This window comes from Clytia hemisphaerica, unplaced genomic scaffold, assembly GCF_902728285.1.
Source record: "Clytia hemisphaerica strain Z4C2 unplaced genomic scaffold, Clytia hemisphaerica genome assembly, whole genome shotgun sequence".
Taxonomy (NCBI): domain Eukaryota; kingdom Metazoa; phylum Cnidaria; class Hydrozoa; order Leptothecata; family Clytiidae; genus Clytia; species Clytia hemisphaerica.
The window spans coordinates 340,633-365,149 of record NW_027104377.1 but is presented as its reverse complement, the minus strand read 5'-3'; the positions used below and the strand labels follow the sequence as shown (position 1 = coordinate 365,149).

Sequence of the window (24,517 nt, the reverse complement as noted above, 5' to 3'; positions counted from 1 at the left end):
TCTTAGCGGAGGCAGCTGGTCTACTGAAGGTTGTGAAGTTATCACCAGCAACAGAACGGTCACTGTTTGTCAATGCAATCATCTCACACATTTTGCCATCCTAAGCAGTACTAAAGAGGAGAAGGTAGGTTGCTCAGAATAATTCTTGTTAAAATCATATTCTTTAGAATGTACTTCCTAGCTACCTTATTATACGAATATTACTAGGCAAGTATTTAAATTGAAATTTGCACGATCTGAAATAAACACGTTTTTTTTTCTGCTTTTTCAAGGAAACAGCAGAGAGCGGCTGGTTTTGATTAAGGGGTTTTTATTAACACAAAATTTTTCAATTCGTAATATTCGACTAGTAATATTCGTGCAATAAGGTATACCAATTCTATTTTCTGATCATACAGCGGAATATTCTTTCGACGTACAAGGATCCACGAACGGGAAACGATTTTTGCGATTTTTGGCCTCTCTCCGAACTAAATAAATTGGCCTAAATAGTATCTCAAGTGAGAAAATTGAGCTGAATTTTTGTCTCCATTGAAAACCTCATTAACGCTCATTCCAGTCAGTCTTCTTTGAAGAATGCCGCCGAGTTTATAAGACTTTTAGTAAAATTTCATTTACTTGAAGTTAACTAACTTATATAAGACATATTTTCTTTTCAGATTTCAGCCAAGGAAGAGATCAAAGAGCACACAATGGCAATTATGTGGCTTGGTATACCGTTGATGATTGTCCTCACACTGGGTGTTCTTTACACTTGCTTTTCATGGTAAGTTGGTGTAAGAAAATATGAATGTGTCGGCGAAGCAATTTTAAAACTTAAATTTTCAAATTACAGTGACTATAAGGAATTTATCGAATGAATGATTCAATTTTTAGGGAAAGATTTTCAAGGTGGACAAGCCAAAACTTATGATTTACTTGTGATTATTGAATTGCGAGCGAAGCGAGCAGAAAAAAAACAACAATATTTTACCCAATACAATATAAAATGCTTGTGAAATGGCGCCATTTTCGTAATAAATCTCTTGCCGTCACGTCACTGAGAGGGTTCAAGTATAATTTCACAAATAACAATTCGTTTTATTTCAGGTCGAAATCACCAAAGAAAAGTCAAGTAGGTTAGCTGGGTATCCTATTCTATTTGAATTTTTCTAAACTTTAGTTGCAGTTTTTTGTTTGCAGTTTTGCCCATCATCACTCCGTCTTTTTGCAAAGTAATCAAATTTATTATGCTTTTATAAAAATTATTTTAAAACTTTTTTTATAGTCATCTTAGATAAGAAACCAGTCTTACCCAAAGATAATGTATTCACAACACAAGAAATTAATCAACGATATCGTGGCTCACCTAAAAAGAATCTGTACGCAGCCAACCCTCAAAGACGACAACGACAGAGCCGTTCATCAGAAAATCTATATGAAAATCGAACAAAAAAATCACCTCCTAAAACTAAACCAAGTGAATGCATACCGAAGCAAAATTTTTTCGGAGGTAGCAACCAAGCTAGCCATAATACTCCAAGCCCCTCAGATTTAGAATGGGAGCACGCTTGGGATTGTTTGACCAACTCAGAGTTTGATACTAGAAACACTAAAAGACTTCACGAAGAATTTAAAAGACAATTATTGAAAAATAAAATGATTCGTCAGCAACGTTACCTGCGTCGAAAGAACTCATCAGAAAGTTCGTCCTCTTCTACGGATGCGATAAGTGAGATCTGTTCACAGGAACGCAAACGTCGTGGTGTATTTGAGAGATATTTTCGATGGAGAGTGGACGAGAAAATGGAATGGTCGAAAGAGAAGATCAATTATAAAGTGATCAAAGAAGAAAAACAAAACTTGGTAAGTTTATTCACGTGATTCTTTATTAAAGCTCATGTAATTTCCCGGTTTGAAGATACTTTGCTTTAAACCAACTATTAACTCAATATGCACTTCATGCTAAAAATCGCACAGTTTCCTTGGATAATGAAAGTGACAGGATGTCTTCTTTCTCGGTGAATTATTTTGATAACTCTACTTTGTACATTATGGATCTGCAACTAATTCTTTCTCGTATAGGTCGCACAAAATCAGGATCAAATGGAAAGCACGCAAGACCAAAAGCCCATCGGGCGCTATTTAAAGCCGCCCCCACCTTACCGCCCACCAAACAATACCATAAATGAAAGTGACCACCGACCTCTGTTCTCACCAGACGCTATAAGTTCTCCTCACTCAATGAATGAATTCCCAGTTAGCAAAAACGTTGAAACTCCTTACATGGGTCAAAATCTCACAAACTCGAACCGCTATTTGCGAATTTCCTTTGACGCTTTAGACGCGTGTACAGACTCTACTCTGGACTCGATTAATCAAATTGTATCAGACATCGAGACAAATTATGACGACTTATTGTTGGATTCCCAGCAGAGATTACGTCTTCAACCTATACATCATCAAAAAATGGCTGACATCAGCATTTTTATTGAAAGTGATGATTCTACTACTCTGAATACACAACTGCGGGTCAATGCAGGATCTTCAGAAGACACAGGTTATCAAACCTCACAAGCCAGCTATTGCGGTAGTAATTCTGAGGTCGATGTATCGTATGATCAAATCAAACTGAAAAATACTGGCAAGTATTTCAGAGACCATATCTTTACCCGGGAAGGTTTCCAAGGCTTTCAATGCAACGAGTTTTGTTGTATAACATATATAGAACTTTTATTTGTTTCCTTCGAGACAGAAAAAGGTTACCATGATGGGCAGAGGGTGGATCTTGAGGGCGTATCTACAACTGACATCTCCACAGACGAAGAGAGTGATCACAAAAAGAGAACTTACAACTACAAACAGAATAAAACAAAGAGAAATAGACTCTCTTGTACCCAACCTTCTAGTGCAATGAAACCCTTAAGAAGACTTATGTTAGAGAACACAACAGTCACAGCTTCAGGTTGCCGTGTAAAACGCTACAGCGCGCGAGAGTGTAAAGTTTCTCCGACGCAGAGTGGAAATCGTAACCAAACACGACACATGAAGAGCTATATAGCTTTACGTCAACAATGTCGATTAAATGATGATTTGTCTCCATTATCCAAACACAAAGGACTTATACCGAACTTAAAATCGCCTCTCGAAACGGCAGGCGCTATACGAAAATCCAAACTGAAACGAAAGAAAGCCTTCAAAGTGTCAAGTGAGACGGATAATATCGGGAAAGCGAGACAACGTATAATGAGACGGGAAAATCGAGGCAAAAGAACATTGAGCAGAGTTGATACTTCGTCTGACTCATCGAGTTTGTCATCAGCAAACACGTCATGGGACTCACTTGTTCAGGTATGTTGATTTCTGCTGATAGTTTTGGGTTGACCATGGCACCTTATACATAATGATTACTGGTGGGGGTCAACAAAAGGGATTTGAATAGCGCGCTCGTTTTTTTCAGTTAAATCAAAAAAGTTGCAGTTACTCAAGGTATGAGATTACTCGAAAAGCACGCAATATTGTTTCAACAGCCACCCTACCTTGTACTCTATATAATTTAGATTTTTGTTAGAACCAAGTCTTGCTCTTGGTGGGAGTACTGGAAACGTTTGCGAATTCCCTCAAAATGATAGCAATCTTATCAATATTTTAAACTAACATCGTGACTTTTTAAGATTTTAGTTTGGATGAACACTGACGCCTTTTTAGTCTTCTTAGTGCTAGTTCGAGAAGTCACCCCGCTATTAAATTCCCTATCATAAATTTCTATTTTTCAGACTTATCAACTAAGCGAAGGATCTTCTCTTGAAAGCCATGAAATTGAAATGGAATGCAACAACAAGTTTGGAGATTGGTGATCTGCAAAGAATGATATTTCATATAAAGAAATTTCACAATTTTATAAGAGCATCCTAAGAACTAAGAATGAATTAATAGCAACCAAGTCTCAGATTTAAAAAATGACTAAGAAAATATTGAACCCTTTTTAAGAAAGATACCTCATATATATACCATATGTCTCACAGCCTCGGTGAAACTTTTTTCCTCAGTGGGGATAAAAATTCCTCTTGAAATCCCAAAAGGGATAGAAAGTCTATTGTTCCAAGGTTAAAAAATCCAGTGGGATGGTTTTGTAGAACAATTTTCAAACATTTAATTTCGAGTGGGGATGAAATCAAAGTCAATTTCCCAGAGTGGGGCTGAAATTCCAGGGTAGTTTCCCTCCAGGGACTAAATTTTTGCCAAAATTTCCAGTGGAACTGGGGCCCCAGTGGGTCTGTGACACAAGGGTGAAGAAAGTGAGCATATTTAAAAATATTTTTAAGATAAAATAAGAACAGATGAGTATTAGCAAATAAAAAGCATAGGTACATTTTTTTAAAGACATTTTTTATTATCGATTTACTTTCCATTTTCGACTTCCCTTGAAAATTTGTAATTTTTCCTATAAAACTATTCCCAGAACCTCGATTTTAATTTTGTACAGTTAGATTTTAGACAAATAATTTATTTTTTGACATATGTTTGTATAGCATAACAATACACTTCAATAAAACAGACAACAATTTATCACGGACGCAATCAAGTTCATATTAGTGGTGTAGACAGGGGGTCTTTTAACAACCCCTGATGTGCCGGGGGAGAGCACTCGACTCAAAAATGACCGAACGTGTGGGCGAAAATTAGGCCTTACGAGGCATTTTCTTGAAGATTTGAGGACCGCACGTACATAGGTCGTTTACCTTGAGTGGCCCCCTCCTCCTGGTGTAGAGTGTCATTACTTTAAATGTCCCAAAAAAAAAAAATAAGTTTGAGCAACTGATCATAACTTCTTTATTGGACACCTATGAATCTAACTTGCTCATCCAAGTAGCACAATTTTGTCAGACCATGTTTTTTGGCCACTCTGTGTTTCAAAACTAGTCTTCTTCAAGTTTAGCTTCTTTTCTTCTGGAGAATTTTAGGCATGCCATATTATCGTAATCAAAATACCCACAATTCCCTGTGAAGGAGGGTGTTGCGACAATCTCTGTCATTTACAATCATTTTCGTCAAAACGCTCAATAATCGCTTAACAAGCATTTTATCAAATCACCATTAATAAAAGAAGGAAAAAACCTCTCAAATTCCAAAGAAACTAATCAAACAGATAAGTAAAATTGCTCAACTTGCTCCTTTCCAAATTCTAAGTAATGATGGCACAATCTACGTTCCCATGGAAACTGTTATCTCCAATTGGCGTCATAAGTACCCTTCTTAGCTACACGTTTTTTTTTATAAGGAACCTTAACTTGGCTCCGAGCCTGGAGTTCCTTATTTTTCCAGAGAGTTTCAGCTTCAAAGTTCCTTATCGAGTTCCTTAGTTACTTAGCTTTTAAGTTTGAATTTGCTAAGTGTGTAGCTTCTTTATCAGCATTTTTTGTTTGAAATATTGAAAGGCGTTTTAGCAATATTTTCCGTCTTTTTATTTAGGTTGTTGTAAATGTGTGCAAGTTCAAATTGAACTCTTGCTGTTTCTTAACTTGATTTTTTATTCTCAGCTTGAGCAGTTTCTTAACAATTCCTTATTTCTCAGACCATTTTCAGCCTCAAGTTTCTTATAAACGTGTTCCTTATAAAAAAATGTATAGAGTGGTTTCTAATAAGATTTTTGTATTAGAAAGTAGACTTTACATTCTAAGATTCTAATTCAATTTCATAAGCTAGTTTTTTTTATGATCTTATCTCAAATAGTAGACAACGTTCTTTGAACGTCCACACAACAACGTCATTAGATGTTACACGTTTCTTATAAGAACAAACTATAGAAGAACATATCGTTTTGAAGGCAAAAGATTAAGAACAAGTTAAGAACATTAAGGCTTCATCGACTAATACACGGAAAGAATTTACGGTGGCATCAATGATACTGTGATTACCACAGAGCATGGAAATGATACCGTGAGGACAAATAATTCTATTCAGTTTGAATCATCCAAGATCTAAACTGTGGTGCTCACGGAAGGTTTATTAGCCTTTATGAATATAATTTAGATTTCATCAATTCAAGCTTTTAACCTCCAAATATAGTGATAGTAATACATTTTACCAACCCCCCGTAAAAAGGTAGTCTACCATCATAGAGACGGAATCTCATAAGCTTTTCCCTTGAGAAGCAGCTTTAAGAGATAGTAATAAAGTGTTTTACTACTAATCTTTTCTTATAAAATAAATGCAAGGTAAGCTATACATGACGTCATTGACGGATGATGGAGGAGAGCTGGTATAAGAGATGAATGGCCACAAAACTTGATGTTTATCTTTCACGAAGCTCTACAATAAATTTATTTGTGGAGGGTCTTTGAGACCTTACTACAATTTTTCACAGAGAGTAAGAGAGTGATAATAATATGAGGTTAGAAAAACAGACTCTATCTTAGGCAAAACGTTGCGTAGTTCAATGAATTTTGAATTCCGCAGATACTGGTTGGTCTATTTACAGACACGATAGAGGTCGGGGGTTGCTATAGATAAGACCTGGACCTGGCTTCATTCATTGGACTTTTAAGGACTAGAATTTTGAGGGAATATTGTATTGTTATAAGGGTCTTTGAGCAACCAAAAAGAGCCTACTCAATAGGGAAAGGATTGTTATTAGCCGGAAGAAGAAAACATATGCCTCTACTTTCTATCCAAAATTTTGTGCTTTAGTTTTCAATCTTGTTTTCTAGTGAATAAATTTCAGCTTATAGTTTTATAAATCTTGATAACTCATAAGGCTTCTTTGGCGAAAACTACAAACCGAAAGTAAAAAGTCTACATTTTTAAATCACGAGTTAAATTCAACATTTTACCTACAGTACAGATTTAACAAAATTTGAAACATATTATTTCAAATTTGAAGTAAAACAATCAAGAAATAACAACAATGGGTGTGCGCGAATTTTCAATCATGTTGGATTCGAACCGTCAAGTGTTCTATCCTGGTGAAACAGTAACAGGAAATGTCATCTTAGATTTACAAGGACAAATGTCTATGAAGGGAATCACCATTGAATTTGAAGGTATGTTAACTCAACTTTTTATCCGATGTTTTGGTATAAGAATATTCCGATGCACTAAATGGAATTAATTATTAGCACAGTTCTCTACAGATTTCGCTTGTCATCCCTATAATATTGAAATCTCTTAGCAATCTCCCCTGCGTCTCTTAAATCCACAATGTTTTGAACTTAAGGTTCGCAAAGGTGACTCAAAACTCAAGGCACTCATTAGAATTGTGAAACAGACTTTATATGCATACCATTTTTTGTGGTCAAAAAATAAAGTGCTTTCTCGAGTGTATTTTAGCCTATTCTAGACGTCACTCGCGTTTTTTCTACGCGATTAACGTCTATTCCACTATGCGACTTTTTTGAATGTTTGAAGCCCAGGTTTTTGGGTAGCCTATACTAGACGTCACCCGCAAGATGAAAAATTCCGGTTTTTAGTGAGGTGCTTGCTAGGTTTTCGGGCTGCAAACATTCGATTTTTTGACGTCACTTTTAACTTGTGAATCCCTAGACGATCCTATTGTCTACACAAGATCACTAAAAAAGGGAATAGTTTAGGAGAGGCGTGATAAATTCGGGTGGAGTAAGCAGTGGCGGAGATGTTTACAGTGTTCCAAAACTCTAGCGCCACTTTTTTCCCGTAAACCGCCCTGACGCCCGAATTTTTTCCCGCGTTTAACTGACCTTTAAACGGACGATAGCATCGTCTAGTGAATCCCTTGCAGTATAAAAGAATCGAATTTGCGTCAAAGCACTTGAAAGGTTTCGTTTTTCAGAAAATCGTCAAAGTGGAACTCACTAAGAAACGAGATGAAAAATCCCAGTTTTTGGTGAGTTGCTCACTAATGCATTCTAGGCTTTAATTGAATTTAACATATTTGCACACGGTCCTTTTGAAAATTTTTAGAGTCAGAAACCTAGACTGAAATTTGACGCTTTTTTCGTGTCTTTGTGACTAAACCATTTTTAGTTACAATCTCGACTTGACCAAGATAAGCAGACTAAACAAACAAACAAATTGTCAATAAAATTTAAATTTACATTTATAGTGGAGGAATGGCAGATTCTTCTGTCCCTTATTTCTTTAAGTATTCAAAATATTTTACCAATACCACTAGACAACCCTCCGATTCCCGATACTGCCCTCTAGCCCTCTTTCCTCGAAAATAATGTAGGGATTCGTTTTTTCAAGTTATGGAACAATCTATAAATTTCATCAACCTCTAAAGGTATAATTTCCACATAATGTAGAATTAAGGCTTCCAACTTGAATACTAAGGACTAATGTCTGTATGCTTCGTGTTTTATTATCAGGAAAGTCATATTGCCATTGGACTGAACAAACTTGGGAAGGGACTGGTGAAGACAGGCGTCAAGTTACCAAACACATCGAAGGGAAAGAAAAATATTTCGAAAACAAAACGTGTTTATTTGGTGTCATTTCTGGAGGACACACAAGGACCCATCCACACGGTCACTTCAAATATCCATTTGTCTTTAACATTCCACAGAGTGTACCAAGCTCCTTTGAAGGAAGTCACGGAAGAATCAGATTTGAATTGAAAGGTAGTTATACCTGAACGTTAAAATGACGTCTATCTTACATCCATAACGGGTATATAACGCTAGATGAAAATGAACGTTGAAACATGAAAGCTGGAAATTTTTTCTTTCGGCCTCAAATTGAATTGCAGATGCCACCGAACAATTAACTAGCTTGATTAAATTTTAAAGAAATAAATTGTCCATGTTTTTCCCGTTAAACTACTATTTTAGATTTCCATACTTCCATATTCCATATTTCCTCAAATTATTTAAATTTAGATTTTCAACAGGCCCGGGGGGGGGGGGGGGTACTAGGGCAAAATGGGTTACGGGGATGCTCCGCTGGTCAGGGTACCTTTTTTAACCTCCACGAGTCCCTGGTAGGGTCGCAAAAAACACCAAAATAGAAAAATCAGTCCCTCGTAGGGTGCCTATTTTTGGAAAATTTGGGGAAAAGTAGAAAATTTGAGAAAATTTTGGAATTTCAGTCCCATTCAGGGTACTTTTTTTCGCAAATTTCGAGTCCCACGTAGGGTCCATTTTTCGAACCTCGGCGGAGCACCCCCGTCGGTCGACAAGGGTAGTACCCCCCGGGTCAACAGGCTCCTTAAATAAACTGATAATGCCTGATTAAAAGCCTTTGGTTTCGTCTATAGTCACTCGTCTTGACCAAAATAGCAACAGACCTGTTCCATCTTATCTAAAATATTTTTGAATCTATTTCTAGCCGAGATCGATATTCCAGGAAAACGAGACATCAAAACAAGACGACCGATTACAATCAACGAAATTGTCGACACAAATAACCCAAATTATGGGCAATCTCCAAATGGCCGTTTAACAAAAGAAGTTGGCTGCCTCTGTTGGAAGGCTGGAAATCTAGATGTCGAAGGTTGGTATAAAAAAATTCAGATTTAAGATATCACGTCAAAAATCTTACGTCAGAAAACTTGAATAAACTTCCCTCTAAAGAATAATGCCGCAACTACCAATGAACTGGTTTTAAGGAACAATGAATGAAGTTATTAAGCCCCCTATGTACAATGTAGCCCCATCCCTATTCCTATTTTCCTAGCCCCACTTTAAAGATCAAGCTAGCAAAGTTCTTCAATACCATTAATGTTTTCTTTTAAGGACATATTGATCGAAAGTGCTATTGTCCAGGTGAATTAATTTTGGTCAATTCACAAGTGCAAAACCAAACCACAAAGGATATGAAGGCATTAAAAGCGAAATTGTATCAAGATATTCTGTACATTGCTGAAGGCCACAAACAGAAACGAGAAAACAAAGTAATTGCCAGAATTGACGGTAAGTTGAAAACATTAGAAACAAACTTTAAAAATCTTATCAGGGTCTTTTTGATATCTGACAATTTGCTTTCGAACTGCAAAGTAGATCTTTCCCAAATCTCTGTTCGAAGTATGACGGAAAATGTACCATTAAAAATTTGAAGATAAGACCAAATTATCCAACCAAATGAAAAACAAACAATATGTCATTGTACAAATTCTTTCCACACCAAATTCATCTTTTCGACCGTAGTCGCGCGGACAGGCACGTGCTATTTGATTACTAAATTACCCCCTGAACTTTATCCAGTCCTTTTTACACCTTTCTCTTTCGTATTCATGTGGGAAAATAAATAGACGATATCGCGTTTAGATAAATGCAATGCATTCTGGTTTCTCGGGGACCCTCAAGGGAATTATAATCTATTCCAGATCATTATATAATTGACATTATAATTCCTTTGAGAGTCCCCGAGAAACCAGAATGCATTGCATTTATCTAAACGCGATATCGTCTATTGATACAAGTTTAGGGTGGTAAACAGAAAAGTGCCCGCGCGGCAATTGGCGGCTACGGTCAAAAAGGTGCATTGTGGGTAATGACGGTATTGTAAAGGAAATCCGTTAAAAAGACTATATCATTTACAAACTTTAGGACCACAAATACCTCAAGGCAAGAATGAAACATGGAGTAACAGACCTTTGGCTATTCCAGCCTGTCCCCCATCTATTAGCAAATCATCGATAATCAAAGTCTCTTACATGGTTCGTGTGGAGGTTGATGTCCCATGGGGAATCGATCCCAAGATTGAAATGCCCATTATTTTGGGTACTGTACCATACAGAGGAACATATGGACAACCACAACAATATGGGTTACCACAAGAACAAATGCCTGTGCCAGAAAATAGTAAGCATATTTGACATTTTAACTCGAACCCAACCCCTTTATAGCTAACTTTATTATGATTCACAAAAAGTAGCACGTAGCTCTGGCAACGAGATTGATATTTTCATTGCCTCAAACACTAAGTAGGTAAGTCAAAACATGGAACTACAGAAATATTCTGTCAGGCAATATATTTGCGGGTGCAAGCAAAATATTGGTGAGTTACAACGATAGAGCACTCAAAATACATATTGAAAAATCGTCCTCGATACACCATCAAAGCACAAAGCCAAAGGAGACTGGCTTACATTTTACCACAAAAGAATGAAGTCATTGATGTTTCTTAAGACATTTTGACGTCAATCGTACTTGATAAACAGCCTCCTCAAAGTCTCTAAAGTATAATTAAACTGGGGTAATAATAATGTTCATTTTATTTTCTCTTTAGACTTTTCAAACACACCTCAAATGCCACCAGCACCATCAAATATGCTTGGTTACCCAGACATGGCTCCCCCTGCTTATGCAGCAGCTGTTGGGAGTAGTCGAGTCAATGTTCATCAAGATGACAACAGTGAATTAATGGGAAACTCTATGTACATCCCTGCTTACACATTTGCTGCACCTTACAAGGTAAGTATTCTTTCCACTGGATAAAAGACCAAAAAAACTTGCCTATTGGAATAATTACTTTCAGAGATCTTATCACCATTTCGGAAAAAAACTTTCAGACTCTCGATGACTGATTTAGATTTATCATGCAAACAACGAATCGCTTAATATTCTAGCAGCCATAAAGTTGTATGCTTTACTTTATTCCCTATACTGTCCATTGATGTAAGTTTCTCTGAACGAAGTGAGACAGGGATATTTGATAAGACGCAATTTTAAAAGCCGAAATCGCGAGACTAACTATTTATTTACTTTAGGGCTCTATGAAGATTGAACAGGGTAGCGTGAACCCACAACAGCCAACAGCACCACCTGCAGGGTATCCCCCTCAACAGCCAGGTTACCCACCTGTCCAACCTGGCTACCCGCCCACACAACCAGGTTACCCCCCACAACAACCTAATAACCTGATTGGTTTCGATGGCTCTGCTTATCCAGCTGCGCACCCTGGCTATCAACCACAACCTGGAATGGCTGCTGGACCATACTGAACCAATAGAAAATGAACAATATAATTGAGGTTACTTCTTAAGACCTTTACCTTTTAAAGGCAATGATATGAGTTAATTTAACTTCAAAGTTGCTATTCGACTTGAATATGTAGTACGTGCTTAAAGTTACCAATCAAAAAGATTTTGAGGGGCAAAAAACAACATGTTTTTGAAGAAATTTCTTTTTTCGTTTTACTTTTGTAACCTGAAGCTGAACCATAATTAAAGTATGACATCTTACAATTTACGTTTAGCTTTCGTCGAAACGTTTGTAGATTTATAACGACAATGTCTTGTTTTCTCTGAATCTTATTTTAAACTTATACACTTTTTTTACACACTTTAACTCTCTATACTAGCTTTTACTTTCATTTTGAATTCTTCTTGTATATAGTTTTTCTTTGCAGGGTTGAGAAATATTTCCCTGTATATAATCAGATAATTCATCAAAATACTACCAACATTGATTTTGCAAATAAATAGGAACAAATAATTCTTCCATTGTCCATTTCATTTATGACAAATGCCCAGCGGCCGATTTTTTTGGGAGCGCCGAAATTCAAAGGGTGCAAAAAGACCTCTGATTACTAATTTTGGCGCCTTTTCCTCTTTTACCCCTTAGATATGGCAGTTTTCGGCCAAAACTAGAAAAAATATCTCAATTTCCGTGCTCGCTTCGCTTGCGTCAATTTATTTTTCACAAGGGGCGCCAAAATCAAATTCTTCTAAAATTGCCTTCCCAGTTAGTCTGCCCGAATTTTAGTCGACCCACTACGCTATACCCTGGGGTACCAGAGGCCAGTTTTTCAAAGAAAAAATATTTATTTGAGCTGTGATACTCACGGTAACCACCCTAACATTCATTAAATATCCATCCAAACAATCTAAGAGAGATGGAGAGCATGTTCCTATGGTAAAATCAAGTAGATTATACAACTTTCTATTTCCAGTTATTTAAAACTATTCTGACGAGACTTATGAAATCGATCGCGTTGAATGAAATCGGCGTTTGTCTTCACAGCTTGATACTCTCGCTGTGATACTCACGGTGTTGGCCCTGCCAGAACCAAAAGTCAAAAAACTTGACTAAAAAATGACTAAAAATAGACGAAAAATCGAATAAATTTCCCATTTTTACTCTAAGAGTGGCAAAAATAACTAACAAAGAAGATGAAAATTGAAAAAATTTCTGATTTCCGACCTGAAAATCGTGTATAAACTAACCAAAGAGAAAATTAATAAATTTGGGACCCTGTTAGATATAATCTTCAATGTCTAAAAAAGTGACCCTGATCAGCGGTATGTCCCCGTTCCCTACCCTAAGTATCAGAGGCCAAGTTTTCAAAATATCGATATTTATTCGAGCTGTGATACTCACGGTACCCGTTCCCAGTCTTGCTTAAGTGAATTTCTCAACAGAATTTTTCAGCTTTTTTATGCATATCGACAACAAACTACACAAGGCGCAAAAAGACGCCTCTTATTACTAATTTCGGCTCCCCTTTACTTTTTTACATCTTTACACCTGACCGTTTTCTAGAAGACAGAAAGTACCCGCTCGCGATCGCATATTTTTTACAAAAATATTAACCTTTAATGACTGATGCACTTCCTCACACAATGGTATCACGTCCATCAGGAGACCATCAATATAATACCAGAAAGTGGTGCAACGGGGACGATGTGGAATCAATTTTCAGTCTGAAAACAGTCAGTACGTCAGCTTTAATAAAAAAAATGTAGTTTTTCCGGAATGCGGGTGAAGGAAAAAAGCTGTCATGCGGCTGGCCGGAAAAAAATTATTTTGCTATTTTGATAACTTAAGATTATGAAATAGAACTTTAAAGATAACCTTTATGTACAAACAGTATGGAGCAAGCCCTGAATTAATACTAACGTATCAACTACTAGCGAAGTCTGCGACCGGGTCAGAAAATCATATTTTTTCACCCGGCCGGTTTCCGGAAACACTACATTTTTTTATTCTCGCCCAACCCAATGTTTAGCCTTGGTTTAGCCTAGAAATCTAAGCTAGTTTGATCCAGTCACTCGGATAAATCTGATGGTTAAGTATAACATTCTTAACATTAAGAATAACAGTATTCCAAGGCAAACTTAAAATCCGTAAATATAAAAAATCTTTAAAGCGCCGAAAACGCTATATTGCCATAAGCCGTTGTCCTACAGGTACTAGCCTTGTGAAAATACGGCTTAAACCATAGTCAGAAAATTGATTTTAGTATCTGAAACTAAAATGTTTTAGACTTAACATTTTAACAAAGATTGTAAATTGCTTTTTAATAAATCCCTTAAGAGTAACTTAAACTTGCTTGCAAAAATGACGTTATGAACTTTAAAAAAACATTAATAATTTGCATACCTTCTTTTATAAAAAGTGCTAAGTTTTAATGGGTAATAACCTTTTTGTTTCGAATTTTTTCAAATGTCGCAAGGAATGAACTATTTAAATTTTGCGAAATTTTTTCTAAAATGTGCAAAAGTATGACTGTTTTTTTAAGCAAAATCCAGAGAAAAATGGAAAAAACCACCTTTGAAGATTTCAAGACAAAGAAGCATTTCAAAAATTTTCCGCAAATTTTTAGTTCGGTAAAGAACACCATTTACTGCGAAAAATTTTCAAAATGTTTTTTTCTTCGTCGAAACCTAAGCTCTTCAAAGTTTGAATACTCTTCCTCGCAAAACATTTTTCTTCATCAAACTTTTTCAATGCAATTTTTTTTTCAGATTCAGGAAAGTTTGTCTAATAGAAAATGTATAACATGCTAGAGTTTTGTGGTTAACATCAGTCAGAAACACATTTAACGGCAATTATAGGGAAGCCGTTTAGCCAAAAATGACTGAAACTGGTTTACAGTTCTAACCCTAGTTTAAGCTCTAAACCTGGTTTACAACTTGTAAACTAGGTTTAAGATATGTAAACTAGTTTAGATATGTAAACCTAGGTTTACGCATAAGAAACTTAGGTTTACAAATAGTTTAAACTGAAACTCCCGCCCTTTACACCCTTGATGTGGTTGTTTTAAAATTAGCAAAAAAGTTTTGACAATAGTAAATCCCGGACCGAATAATAGCAAAATCCATCATCAACTCAATGGAAAAAACTCTTGTCTGGCATTGCTATTCCGAAATTTAAATTTTCGGGGGTTTTGTTGTTTGGACTGCTTAGGTCAGGTTGCTAACGGCTTGTCATGTGCCGGGTGCTACTGGCCTTGGGCCCCGCAGGGTGCTAGTAACGGCCGAATCGTCAGGTTAAAAAAGGGGCAATTTTACCCATATATAAATAAATTACCCCCGTTTTAATTATATCAAATTCTCCCAGAATAATTTAAAAAAATACATTCATCTCCTTGCTTCTTCTAGGGTTCTTCGTGATGCTACCTCAACGGCGCTTTTCAAAATGGCAGATCATTTATTTCCTATTACTAGCTTTGTCTTAAAATGTTTAAATCAGCGTTGTGGTTTCCAGCTATGGAATTTTTTTTACTCAGTTTTCGATTGGCTGAAAGAAGTAACAAAACAACGCTGATTGGCTTAGCAAATTTTGATTGCAGATTTACAAACCTAGGTTTGCAGTCTCTAAACCTATGTTTAACATTAACTAGGTTTGCAGGGCTGCAAACCTTTAGAGGTAAACTACAGAAAATCTAAACAGGCTGCTAAAGAAAACCTTGGAACTGTAAACCTTGTCTATTGGCTTCCATACATTATGAAAACTATGTCAGGCCCTTAACTAGGTGACTAGGCTACCAATGTTCAAATTTTGGATTTTCGAAAAAAAAATCCTTTAAAAACGGCTCTTTCATCGTGCCCCACACTTAAAATTTTCCGATTTTGTCTCGACCAATGAGAAGTAGACACAAAATCCAGTAGTTCTAGAACAACTCCCCGATTTCATGAATGACGTAATCTTTCAATTTAAAAACAAACGCTTCCCCTTCATTCAGAAAATTTAATTTTTTGAGGTGAATCTCAACTGAAACTTCCAGCTGCAACTTTCACTTTTTACACAACCATGGATGCCTTTTTTGGTGAAAGATCTATTTCCTTATCTGCTTTGACTGATTTTTCAAAGTTGTAAGTATATTTATAAAGTTTATTTTTTGTATTCTGGACATAACTAACGTCATGTTCCATCGGCATCATAAAAATCATTTTGATTGACAGAGTTGAAATTTTCAAAAATTGTGTTTATTATACCAGTATGGCATGATACCCTATGTTCAAGGACCTCCTTAATATGAAGGGTTCATCCTTCTGAGTTGCAGTTTAGTCAGCCAATTTTTTGCCCTGGTTATTCTAAATGGGCCATTCCAGAATTTGTCTGTACACATGGTTATAACGGAAAGTGATATATACTATCCGTACTAACACGATTTTTTTTTTCCTATCCGAATTCCGTTTTCGGGGGTATGGGCTCATAAACAGTTAGGTAGGGTCAGGTTTGCTAGTAACGGCTTTCACTTGTTGGGTGCATACTCGGCTAAGCCTTGGGCCCGCAGACGAGTGTCTAGGTTTCTGTAACGGCTAAGAAAATATTGTCAGGATTAAAAAAAGGGGTAAACTTTGCCTTCATCATAATGACAAGATTTTACCCGATCAACATTTTTTTCAAGGTCAACTCTATTGCTTAATACTTTTCCAAAATTCTGTCTTTGTCTGTTGCAAATTGGGCTCAAATTGTGTGTTAGCTTCCGAATCCGAACTTTTTTTCTGGTGGAGTTCGAAATCCGACCCGGTGCGATATTTATTGGTCGAAAATGATTCAGTATCAAAATAGTCAGAATGAGAAACTAAGTCTCAAACAGTCAGTAGAATAAGATACAGAAGAAAGATAGAAACGAAAAGGAGTAGAAGGATCTTAGATGGATAGTATTATCACTGTACACGTACTAACAGGGGGGCAGACGACACAGGATTTCCGAGGGCAAAAGTTTTCACCAAAATTCGAAATTTCCAAGGCGAGAGAAGAAAATGTATGAATTTCCAGGGCAATTGAATTTAAAAACAGTGTAGCTGGAACCTCAATATTCCAGGATTAGAAAAAGCTATACCTGTTTATCTTTTTTCTTTAAAGAATCAACAAGCCATCAACATCGATAAATTACACACATTTCCTCAGAAACTTTGAAAATTATCTGCCATTATGACTTTCTTGAAGCCATTCTGAAATTAACCAATCACCAATCGGGTTATGTATCAGAACTCCTATGGGAATTCTTTTCCGAGATTTGTAAAATAGCTAAGTCGGCGAAAAAACTTTTCCCAGGGGTTTAAGGAAAAAATAGAACTGCTATCATTTGTTTTTTATTTAACCATATATTTAAATTTACGCTCAAAAACACTTAAATAAATAAGTTAACAATATTCAATACACTATTTGTATCTCTCAGAAAATAAACACTTACAGAACGACATCATTTGGAACACCCCCGTATTTGGACCATTCTATTGTGGGCGCAAAATAGGGAGGAAACTAAGTAGCACCCTCAGTGCAAGATTACTGCCTCATCTTTATTCGCCCGCGCGAGAATGCAAGCTAATCATTTTTTTCTCGAGCGCTCTTAAGGGGAAAAGTAAAGTGATCAATATTCTTTGTAGGAAAAACGTCAGAAACAAACCCAAAGATCAAAAGATGTATTTTGTTGTTGACAATCGATCCTGTGAAGATGAAAAAATTTCTGCTACATTTCTGTATGCGTTTTTTTCGGAACGCTAAAAAACTCTAATTTTGATCTTTCCTTTAAGGTAAAGAGGTTGCGAGATTTGGGTTAGCGAGGCAAAAATTGCTAAAAAGCTGGTAAAATCGTATTGCTCAAAAATCAAAGTTCCAGCCTCACTGAAAAAGGCAAAAAAGAGTGGAATTTCCGATGCATTTTGGAAAAGTACATGGATTTTTATTGGAATTTCCGACCACCACTGGAAAAGAAAAAGTATTTCCGAGGCTAGAAAAAAATTAAAAATGCACGTCATCCGACGGGGGGTAACAAAAATTTTCTGGAATTGCCCAATGTGAAAGCATTTTTATTTGCAAAATCTGAGCCTTACACATTGCAAGTTCACAAATATGGCTAGATATTGCTGCAACTGAGTTCATAACAAATTAACTTCCACTGTTAGAAGTCATAATTTTCCGTTGTCAAAGCAGAATTATGAATCTCAAAAGAACTCTTTTAGCATTTTGATTGATAGCCTTGATATCCAGACAAACAAACAAAATAAATAAATAGCCAAGGAATTCGGGGGAATTATAACCATAGCCACCATTTTGCAGCAATGAAGAATTGATTTTACGGAAATGGGAATCCTCATAAAAGTTGAGCTTGAGAATAAGTAAAACACAAACTTAAAAAAAAACAAAATGAAAAACCTGGGGACGTTTAGCCAAAACGGGCAAAAGAACTTCAAAAAAGGTCGGAGGAATTACGGGGGAATTATAACCATAGCTGGACACTTCATTTTGAAGCAATGAAAGAATCGTGATTTTACGAAATGGGAAAATCTCCTCATATTGAATAAAGCATCTTCTGAAAAATTCATCTTTTACCATAAATGCGAAAAATGAAAAACGAAGAAGCTTTTGTTTTCTGATCATCTTTTTAATCTACCATGAAGTGTTATAAAATTCTTTATAGAAAGACACATTCTCCTACGGTGAGGCTTCGAAAAAATGACGTAGAAAAATGCTGTTATATAAAGAGAATGTCATTTTATCTTAACAATTTCGTAAACTACGTCACAACCATGGAGTGCTTACTTTTAGTTTTATGACTTGTTCTCACTCGTTTGGTTTCTGGTAATAAAAAGAAAGTTGTTATTGTGAACTTTGAACATGCTTAAAATCGAGGTACTTTCACTAACTGCCTTTATGAATGTGGCTGATGTTTGGATGTAGTTTAAAGTAGTTTTGAAAGGCTTTTGATTTTGTAAAAGAGGTTTTATGGTAAGTAATTATGTGTGTCTGCCTGGGTTTCCAAAGTTTTGAGATTCTGTCAACAAGGGTTTACTCAGAGGCTGTGTCATTCAAAATGTATATACCAGACTTTTTTAGCTGCATCAGACAAAGTTTTAGAAACTTTGTATTTTGAGGTAAGAGTTTTTTTTCTGAAATTTTGAGTCTGGATACCCAGGCTCATTGATTGAGTATCTTTGACAATGGAGAGATATATAATATAAAGGAGAGATTCATCCACTTAACCCTTGGACAAATCTCGTTGTAAAGGTTTATCTTACAGAAAAATATTCATTTTCCTAAAATACTTATTTTTAGATTTTTCCTTTTGCCTTAGCAACGAAGATATTTGAATTTTTCGCGCATGAATGATGAATAAAAATTTAAATTTTAGCATGCATAAGTTCTTATGCATTTCTAAAGTATGTTGAATCTTTGATTTTTTCAGGGATGTATCTACAAAGAAACATTTGAAAAATGTATATGGTGCCTTATCATTATCCATGCTGTCAGCCAGTGTTGGTGCTGGTCTTCACTTGTATAGTGGATTGAACTTGGTGAGTTGAATGATTGTCAATCTACCATATACAATGTGTCCCAAAAAAGCTGACACAGTTTTATATAAAGTAAAATCCTCATTATCTAGACTAGGCTTAAAATTTTCTGTTTAAGCAATACGATATTGGATTCCCAAGATGATTGAATAGGGTTTTAGATATTGAAACGTGAAGATAAGTCATAAAATTTGGCATAAATTATGAGGATTTTCCTTTATATAAAAATGTGTTAGTTTTTTCCGGAAATGATGTACATGATAATATGCTGAGTCTGAATTTCAATTAAAAAACATTGTTCGTTAGCTAAACCATTCACAAAATATACATACAGGCCAATCAATTTATGCAATTGAGTAATCAGTAATAATTATTATAATGATACATTATTATTGATTTCAAAGATTTTATTTAGATTTTGATTAATTTCTAGGATCAGATATAATATAGAGCTGAGCCAAAAATATTTTTAAAATTTTTCTAGGGAATACTTGCTCTCTCCTTGGTGGTATTGGATTCATGCTTGGGCTAGCATTCACACCAAATGAATCAAAGAACCAAATGACCCGTTTAGGTATCTATGATTATTTGAAACTCAAATCTTTTTAGATGCATGATTCATTTTCCACTCAAAATATTTCAGCTAATACAGATCATTTTATGGAATTTCACGTTTTTTTAAACGCTTCTGCTCAACTTTTTCTGTTAATCTAAGAAACTAATAAAGAATAATTTATAAGTTCATTTTTCAAATGTAAAAAAGAAATTTACCAAAGGAATAGGAGAGATTAGTTTAGCTGATCTCCATATAGAGTAAAAATTGGTTGAAGAATGGCCATTCTCACTATCAATATGTAAAGTTTGATATTCTTGCTCTAATGAAAATTTCCTCGTCAAGTTTAACGAATATATCGTCAATTTCAAACTGCCCCAAACTGGTTAAAAACTAAGGTCATGCAACGTATTGAAAGTAGAAGAAATGCAGTATAACTTTTTTTTTTCATTACAGGATGTTTGTTAGGTTTTGCAGGCTGCACAGGTTAGTGGTGTCTTTACTTCATTGAAATTTCACGGTTAGGTCAATATTAGATATTATCAAATGACTTCTCAGGAATGTTGTGAATTTTGTGATTTTTTGATCTCACGAAAGTTTCTGCTCGTGAAAACTAACATGTCTAAAGTATTTCTTGTATGATTTTCCACTTGAAGATTCCCCTTAAAATTGTCTTCAATCTTTGCTTGTTAGGTTTGTCAATGGGACCATTATTGGATGCTGTAATCAGTATTAACCCCAGGTATGACATAATTCTATAATATTATCATTATTTTACATTTTTAAAAATACTTTAAACTATAACGATCGCTTTTCCAACCAAATAGTGGATGTCCGGTGTCAGATAAGAATAATTTTTTACAACCAGACAACCCCAACACCGGACTCATGGAAGTCCGAAGTCCGATGTGTTCGGTGCACATTAATTTTTTCCGACGCATGTCCGGTGCCTAGAGCTCTTGACATTTAACACCGGAATTACCACGTTCGGTGTAGCGGAAGGATACTTTTTGACATCGGACTGTACGGTGTGCCGGTAGGGTCGTCAAATACACGATCATTTCCTAACATCTAAAAAATAATCGTCAAAATTTTTCACGATCATTTTTTTCTAACAATACTAACTTTTTCACTATATATATATATTTAAATATCTACAAAGTGTTTTACAGTGTACCAGAGCGTACTTATGTTTTTTTCTCGTCTTTTTCTACAAAGCATCGTAACTACAGCATTCTTTGCCACCTGTGTCATCTTCATTTGTTTCACCTTGAGTGCATTATGGGCTGAGGAAAGAACATATTTGTATCTTGGTGGTAAGCTTTTAATTATTGCAATCATTTGTTTACTCCCGGGTACCTAATAGCCGCCCCCCCCCGCTAATTAATTTTTCGAAAATTTTCCACCCACGACATTCTTATTCCACCCCACCCCCCCCTGCTTATTAATATTTGGGAAAATGTTTTTGAAAGTTCCCTCTTTTGTCCTAATTCTGCTGTATTAGCCTCCTTTTCAAAAAATTTCAATTTCAACCCCCCCCCCCCCCGCTTATTAAGTTTTGAGAGTTTTTCCAATCCCCTCGCTTATTCCAATCCCCTCTGCAAGCACCTCACTAAAAGCCGGGATTTTTCATCTCGTTTCTTAGTGAGTTCCACTTTGACGATTTTCGAAAAATAGAAGCCTTTCAAGTGTTTTGACGCAAATTCGCTACTGCAGGAGCTTCGAAAGTTAAAAGTGACGTCAAAAAAGACGTTAGAGCCCGAAAACCCGGGCTCCAAACATTCGAAAAAGTGGCAAAGTGGAATAGACGGCAATTGCGTAAAAAAAACGCGGATGACGCCTAGTATAGGCTATAATCCCCTCGGCTATTAGGTACCCGAGAGTAGGTAGACTTTTCAATTTGTTAAGTATTTTTGAATTAATAATTTGTCATCATTTTCGTAGGGGCCTAGCTCGGGCTTGTGATTTTGACTTTGTTTTTATCTCAATTTAAAATTCAGTGGAAAAAATTGCACTCCGAAACCATCCGCACTGGATTTTTTGACCTGGAAACAATAAAGTTTCTATCCCCTTGGAACAATATCCACCGAGGCTGTTAGACATGGGTGTTTTAAAGTCTCTTTTGAGATACACGATAAAAACGAACAAGGCACATGTTACTTAATGTAAAATCATCGTTTTGATGAATAATTATTTTTTAGGCACCCTCCTTTCTGGAATGTCCACATTGTTCTTTCTTGGTTTGATCAACATCTTTTTCGGTTTCCAACTCCTTTATCAGGTAACAGATCCTATCCTCGATTTTCATGTTTTGCTCTTTTGTGTTATTCAAGAAAAAATGTCTTTTCATCGAATGAATTGAAGAGGTACTTTAGAGGATCGTGTTTAATTTGTAATACATATATGAAAGATATTAATTGAAACACCAGGCTTGATTTGGACTAAAACCTATGAATGAATTAAGACTAATGTGAGGCTCAGGTGTCGATTTCAAGCTTTAAATGATCAGCTTAAAAAGGAACATTTCAAAGTTCAACATGTAAATCCAAAATAAGGACAGCTGAGAACAGTGACTGGTTCTTATAAATAAAACCTTATTTTAAAGCAATACACCTATTAAATTCTTAATCGTGAGAAGGCTGGGTTGGAGTTTACCCAGAAGAATCAACGTTGAAACCATGTTCGGTTTCGTCAGGTTTCGTAAACCGGTTTTTTGACGTTTCCAATTTTGACGTTCACTCAGTGTTTCGAAACCGTTTCGTTTCGGAGCGAAGCATGGAACTTAGCGTTAGAACTTGGTCTGAAACATCTGTATCTTTAAGGAAATCCATGCAAAGACTTCGGGCATTTGACGTCATCTCTTCATGGTAAACTCTAACCAAGTTTTCTCACGCAGAAAGGGTTAATAAATATATAGCCTAAGGCTGAAACTCTAAACGTGTGACCTGTATTTAACTCGATATTTTTTATTCATGATATGCACCAATAGCTGATTGGTTGTAAGTGACGTAAAATCAGTCAATACGTCACATTCAACCAATCAGCTGTTGGGTCCGTTGAAGACATTACAATGGTACATATCATGACTATGGCATTTTTATCACGTTTAGGTTCATTTGTACGGTGGCTTGTTATTATTCTGTGGCTTTATCTTGTACGATACACAACTCATCATCGCCAAACACAAAAATGGAGACAATGATTTCTTATGGTAAGTAATAAGTTTTTTGTTTCTGTTCTTGTTCCTGTCTTACTGAATAAATAAAAAGAGATTTTTTTCGGTTTTAAACGTCCCAATGGGAATAGTTAAGTAGCACATTTTTTAATTGTCTTCTTCTGATTTTCTCTATACATTTCTCCGGGGGGGGGGGGTCTCTCTAGGTTTGCGAGATTTCAAAAATTTATGATCCTTGAGGGAGTTCATTTTTGATTTTCGTAGTTTTGGAACCCTTGTAGAGACTCAATTGGTTTTTGTACACCTTTGAAGGACTTTCGAGTGTGTGAAAAAGGGATCCTAATGGTTGGTACATACCCGGCACCCATTTTGCTATGTATCCTCCCCCGGGACATTATTCTATAAACCCTTTGACATTTCTTTCCTCCGGTGTGTTAATTTTAAGTTTATATCTAAATTTAATCTTGACAATTGTTCTGTTAATTCTTTCTTCATTTTTAGGCATTCAGTCGATTTGTTTTTGGATTTCATCAATATCTTCCGAAGAATTATGATCATTCTTGCAAACAAAGTAAGGGTTTCATTATCAACATTTCAAATTTCTCTTTCAATTTCTTTGAACATTTGTTGCAACTTTTACATAAAAAGAATGGGCGAAATTAATATTATTTTTATGTGGGGTGAAGGATGTATTGGATATTTTGTCCGGGGGCTACCCCCTGAAAAATCTGCAAAGTTTGCCTTGCTTTTGGGACAAATTTGCTCTGTTTATGGGTAATTTTGAATGTCCTGGGGTTAACTGATGCTTTTCCGGGGGTAAATTTCCAAAAGACATCTACGTGACATTGAAAATCTTAAAACCCCTGGAAATGAACCATTCTACTTTGCAGTATTGAACCATTGAACACGATAATGTCTCTTGAAAACTTTGAAAGCTTCTTGAAAATCTTGAAAAGCATGATCATCATAGCATGCGTTTGTCTTGTTTTTTGTTCAGATTATTACAGCATTTGAGACTTTGTTTTACCTTACACAAACCTTTGAAACAGAGAGCAAATGGAGAGTTTGATTTAAAGAAGCATCGAAACTATCCAAATGCCGCGACAAAATAAGTTGAACCATCTGAAACTACCTGTACCATCATCCCTTCCGATAGTACTATCAGAGACTCTGGCTTCATAGATAAAATAATTAATTGCAGTCGTTATCATAATATTTAAAGATCATTTTCTGTGCTTTTTTTCAGGAAAACAAGAAGAGTAAGAAGAAGAACTGAATTCAATAAGAGATACTTGATGCAATGTTATCGCAAATTTATTCCTCAATTCTTGGGTTTTAATATGGAAATCAGACTGTACTTTCTTTT

General features: G+C 35.8%; 3 protein-coding genes across 4 annotated transcripts in view; all 3 read left to right on the top strand.

The window, feature by feature from the left end:
• LOC136818912 (uncharacterized) overlaps positions 1 to 3,923 on the top strand; it is a 28,997-nt gene extending 25,074 nt beyond the window's left edge. Inside the window, exons 16-21 of one of the 2 annotated variants that reach the window (XM_067075153.1) lie at positions 7 to 124; positions 660 to 766; positions 1,090 to 1,118; positions 1,268 to 1,845; positions 2,065 to 3,330; positions 3,756 to 3,923. In XM_067075153.1, the coding sequence (XP_066931254.1) occupies positions 7 to 124; positions 660 to 766; positions 1,090 to 1,118; positions 1,268 to 1,845; positions 2,065 to 3,330; positions 3,756 to 3,836 (2,179 nt within the window). In that variant the 3' untranslated portion in view covers positions 3,837 to 3,923. Of the gene's footprint in view, positions 1 to 6; positions 125 to 659; positions 767 to 1,089; positions 1,119 to 1,267; positions 1,846 to 2,064; positions 3,331 to 3,755 lie in introns of those variants that run through there. The other variant, XM_067075154.1, reaches the window with a different exon arrangement.
• Positions 3,924 to 6,816: 2,893 nt separating this feature from the next.
• LOC136818874 (arrestin domain-containing protein 3-like) lies at positions 6,817 to 12,392 on the top strand. Its single transcript, XM_067075100.1, has 7 exons — positions 6,817 to 7,022; positions 8,325 to 8,576; positions 9,283 to 9,447; positions 9,690 to 9,866; positions 10,503 to 10,757; positions 11,185 to 11,369; positions 11,666 to 12,392. Exons 1-7 carry the CDS (start codon positions 6,887 to 6,889, stop codon positions 11,897 to 11,899), a joined length of 1,404 nt encoding a protein of 467 aa, XP_066931201.1. The 5' UTR covers positions 6,817 to 6,886; the 3' UTR covers positions 11,900 to 12,392.
• A 3,449-nt stretch (positions 12,393 to 15,841) lies between these two features.
• LOC136818905 (probable Bax inhibitor 1) lies at positions 15,842 to 24,517 on the top strand. The gene is made up of 11 exons (XM_067075145.1): positions 15,842 to 15,994; positions 19,318 to 19,426; positions 19,758 to 19,779; positions 19,908 to 19,997; positions 20,433 to 20,462; positions 20,670 to 20,718; positions 21,195 to 21,292; positions 22,178 to 22,257; positions 23,087 to 23,187; positions 23,653 to 23,722; positions 24,398 to 24,517. Exons 1-11 carry the CDS (start codon positions 15,933 to 15,935, stop codon positions 24,425 to 24,427), a joined length of 741 nt encoding a protein of 246 aa, XP_066931246.1. The 5' UTR covers positions 15,842 to 15,932; the 3' UTR covers positions 24,428 to 24,517.

Coding starts and splice junctions, on each gene's coding strand:
- LOC136818874 (XM_067075100.1), top strand. CDS start 6,887: ATGGGTGTGCGCGAATTTTCAATCATGTTGGATTCGAACCGTCAAGTG. Junction 8,577..9,282: donor AATCAGATTTGAATTGAAAG/GTAGTTATACCT, acceptor ATCTATTTCTAG/CCGAGATCGATATTCCAGGA. Junction 9,867..10,502: donor AGTAATTGCCAGAATTGACG/GTAAGTTGAAAA, acceptor TACAAACTTTAG/GACCACAAATACCTCAAGGC.
- LOC136818905 (XM_067075145.1), top strand. CDS start 15,933: ATGGATGCCTTTTTTGGTGAAAGATCTATTTCCTTATCTGCTTTGACT. Junction 19,427..19,757: donor TGTATAGTGGATTGAACTTG/GTGAGTTGAATG, acceptor ATATACATACAG/GCCAATCAATTTATGCAATT. Junction 22,258..23,086: donor GTTTCCAACTCCTTTATCAG/GTAACAGATCCT, acceptor TATCACGTTTAG/GTTCATTTGTACGGTGGCTT.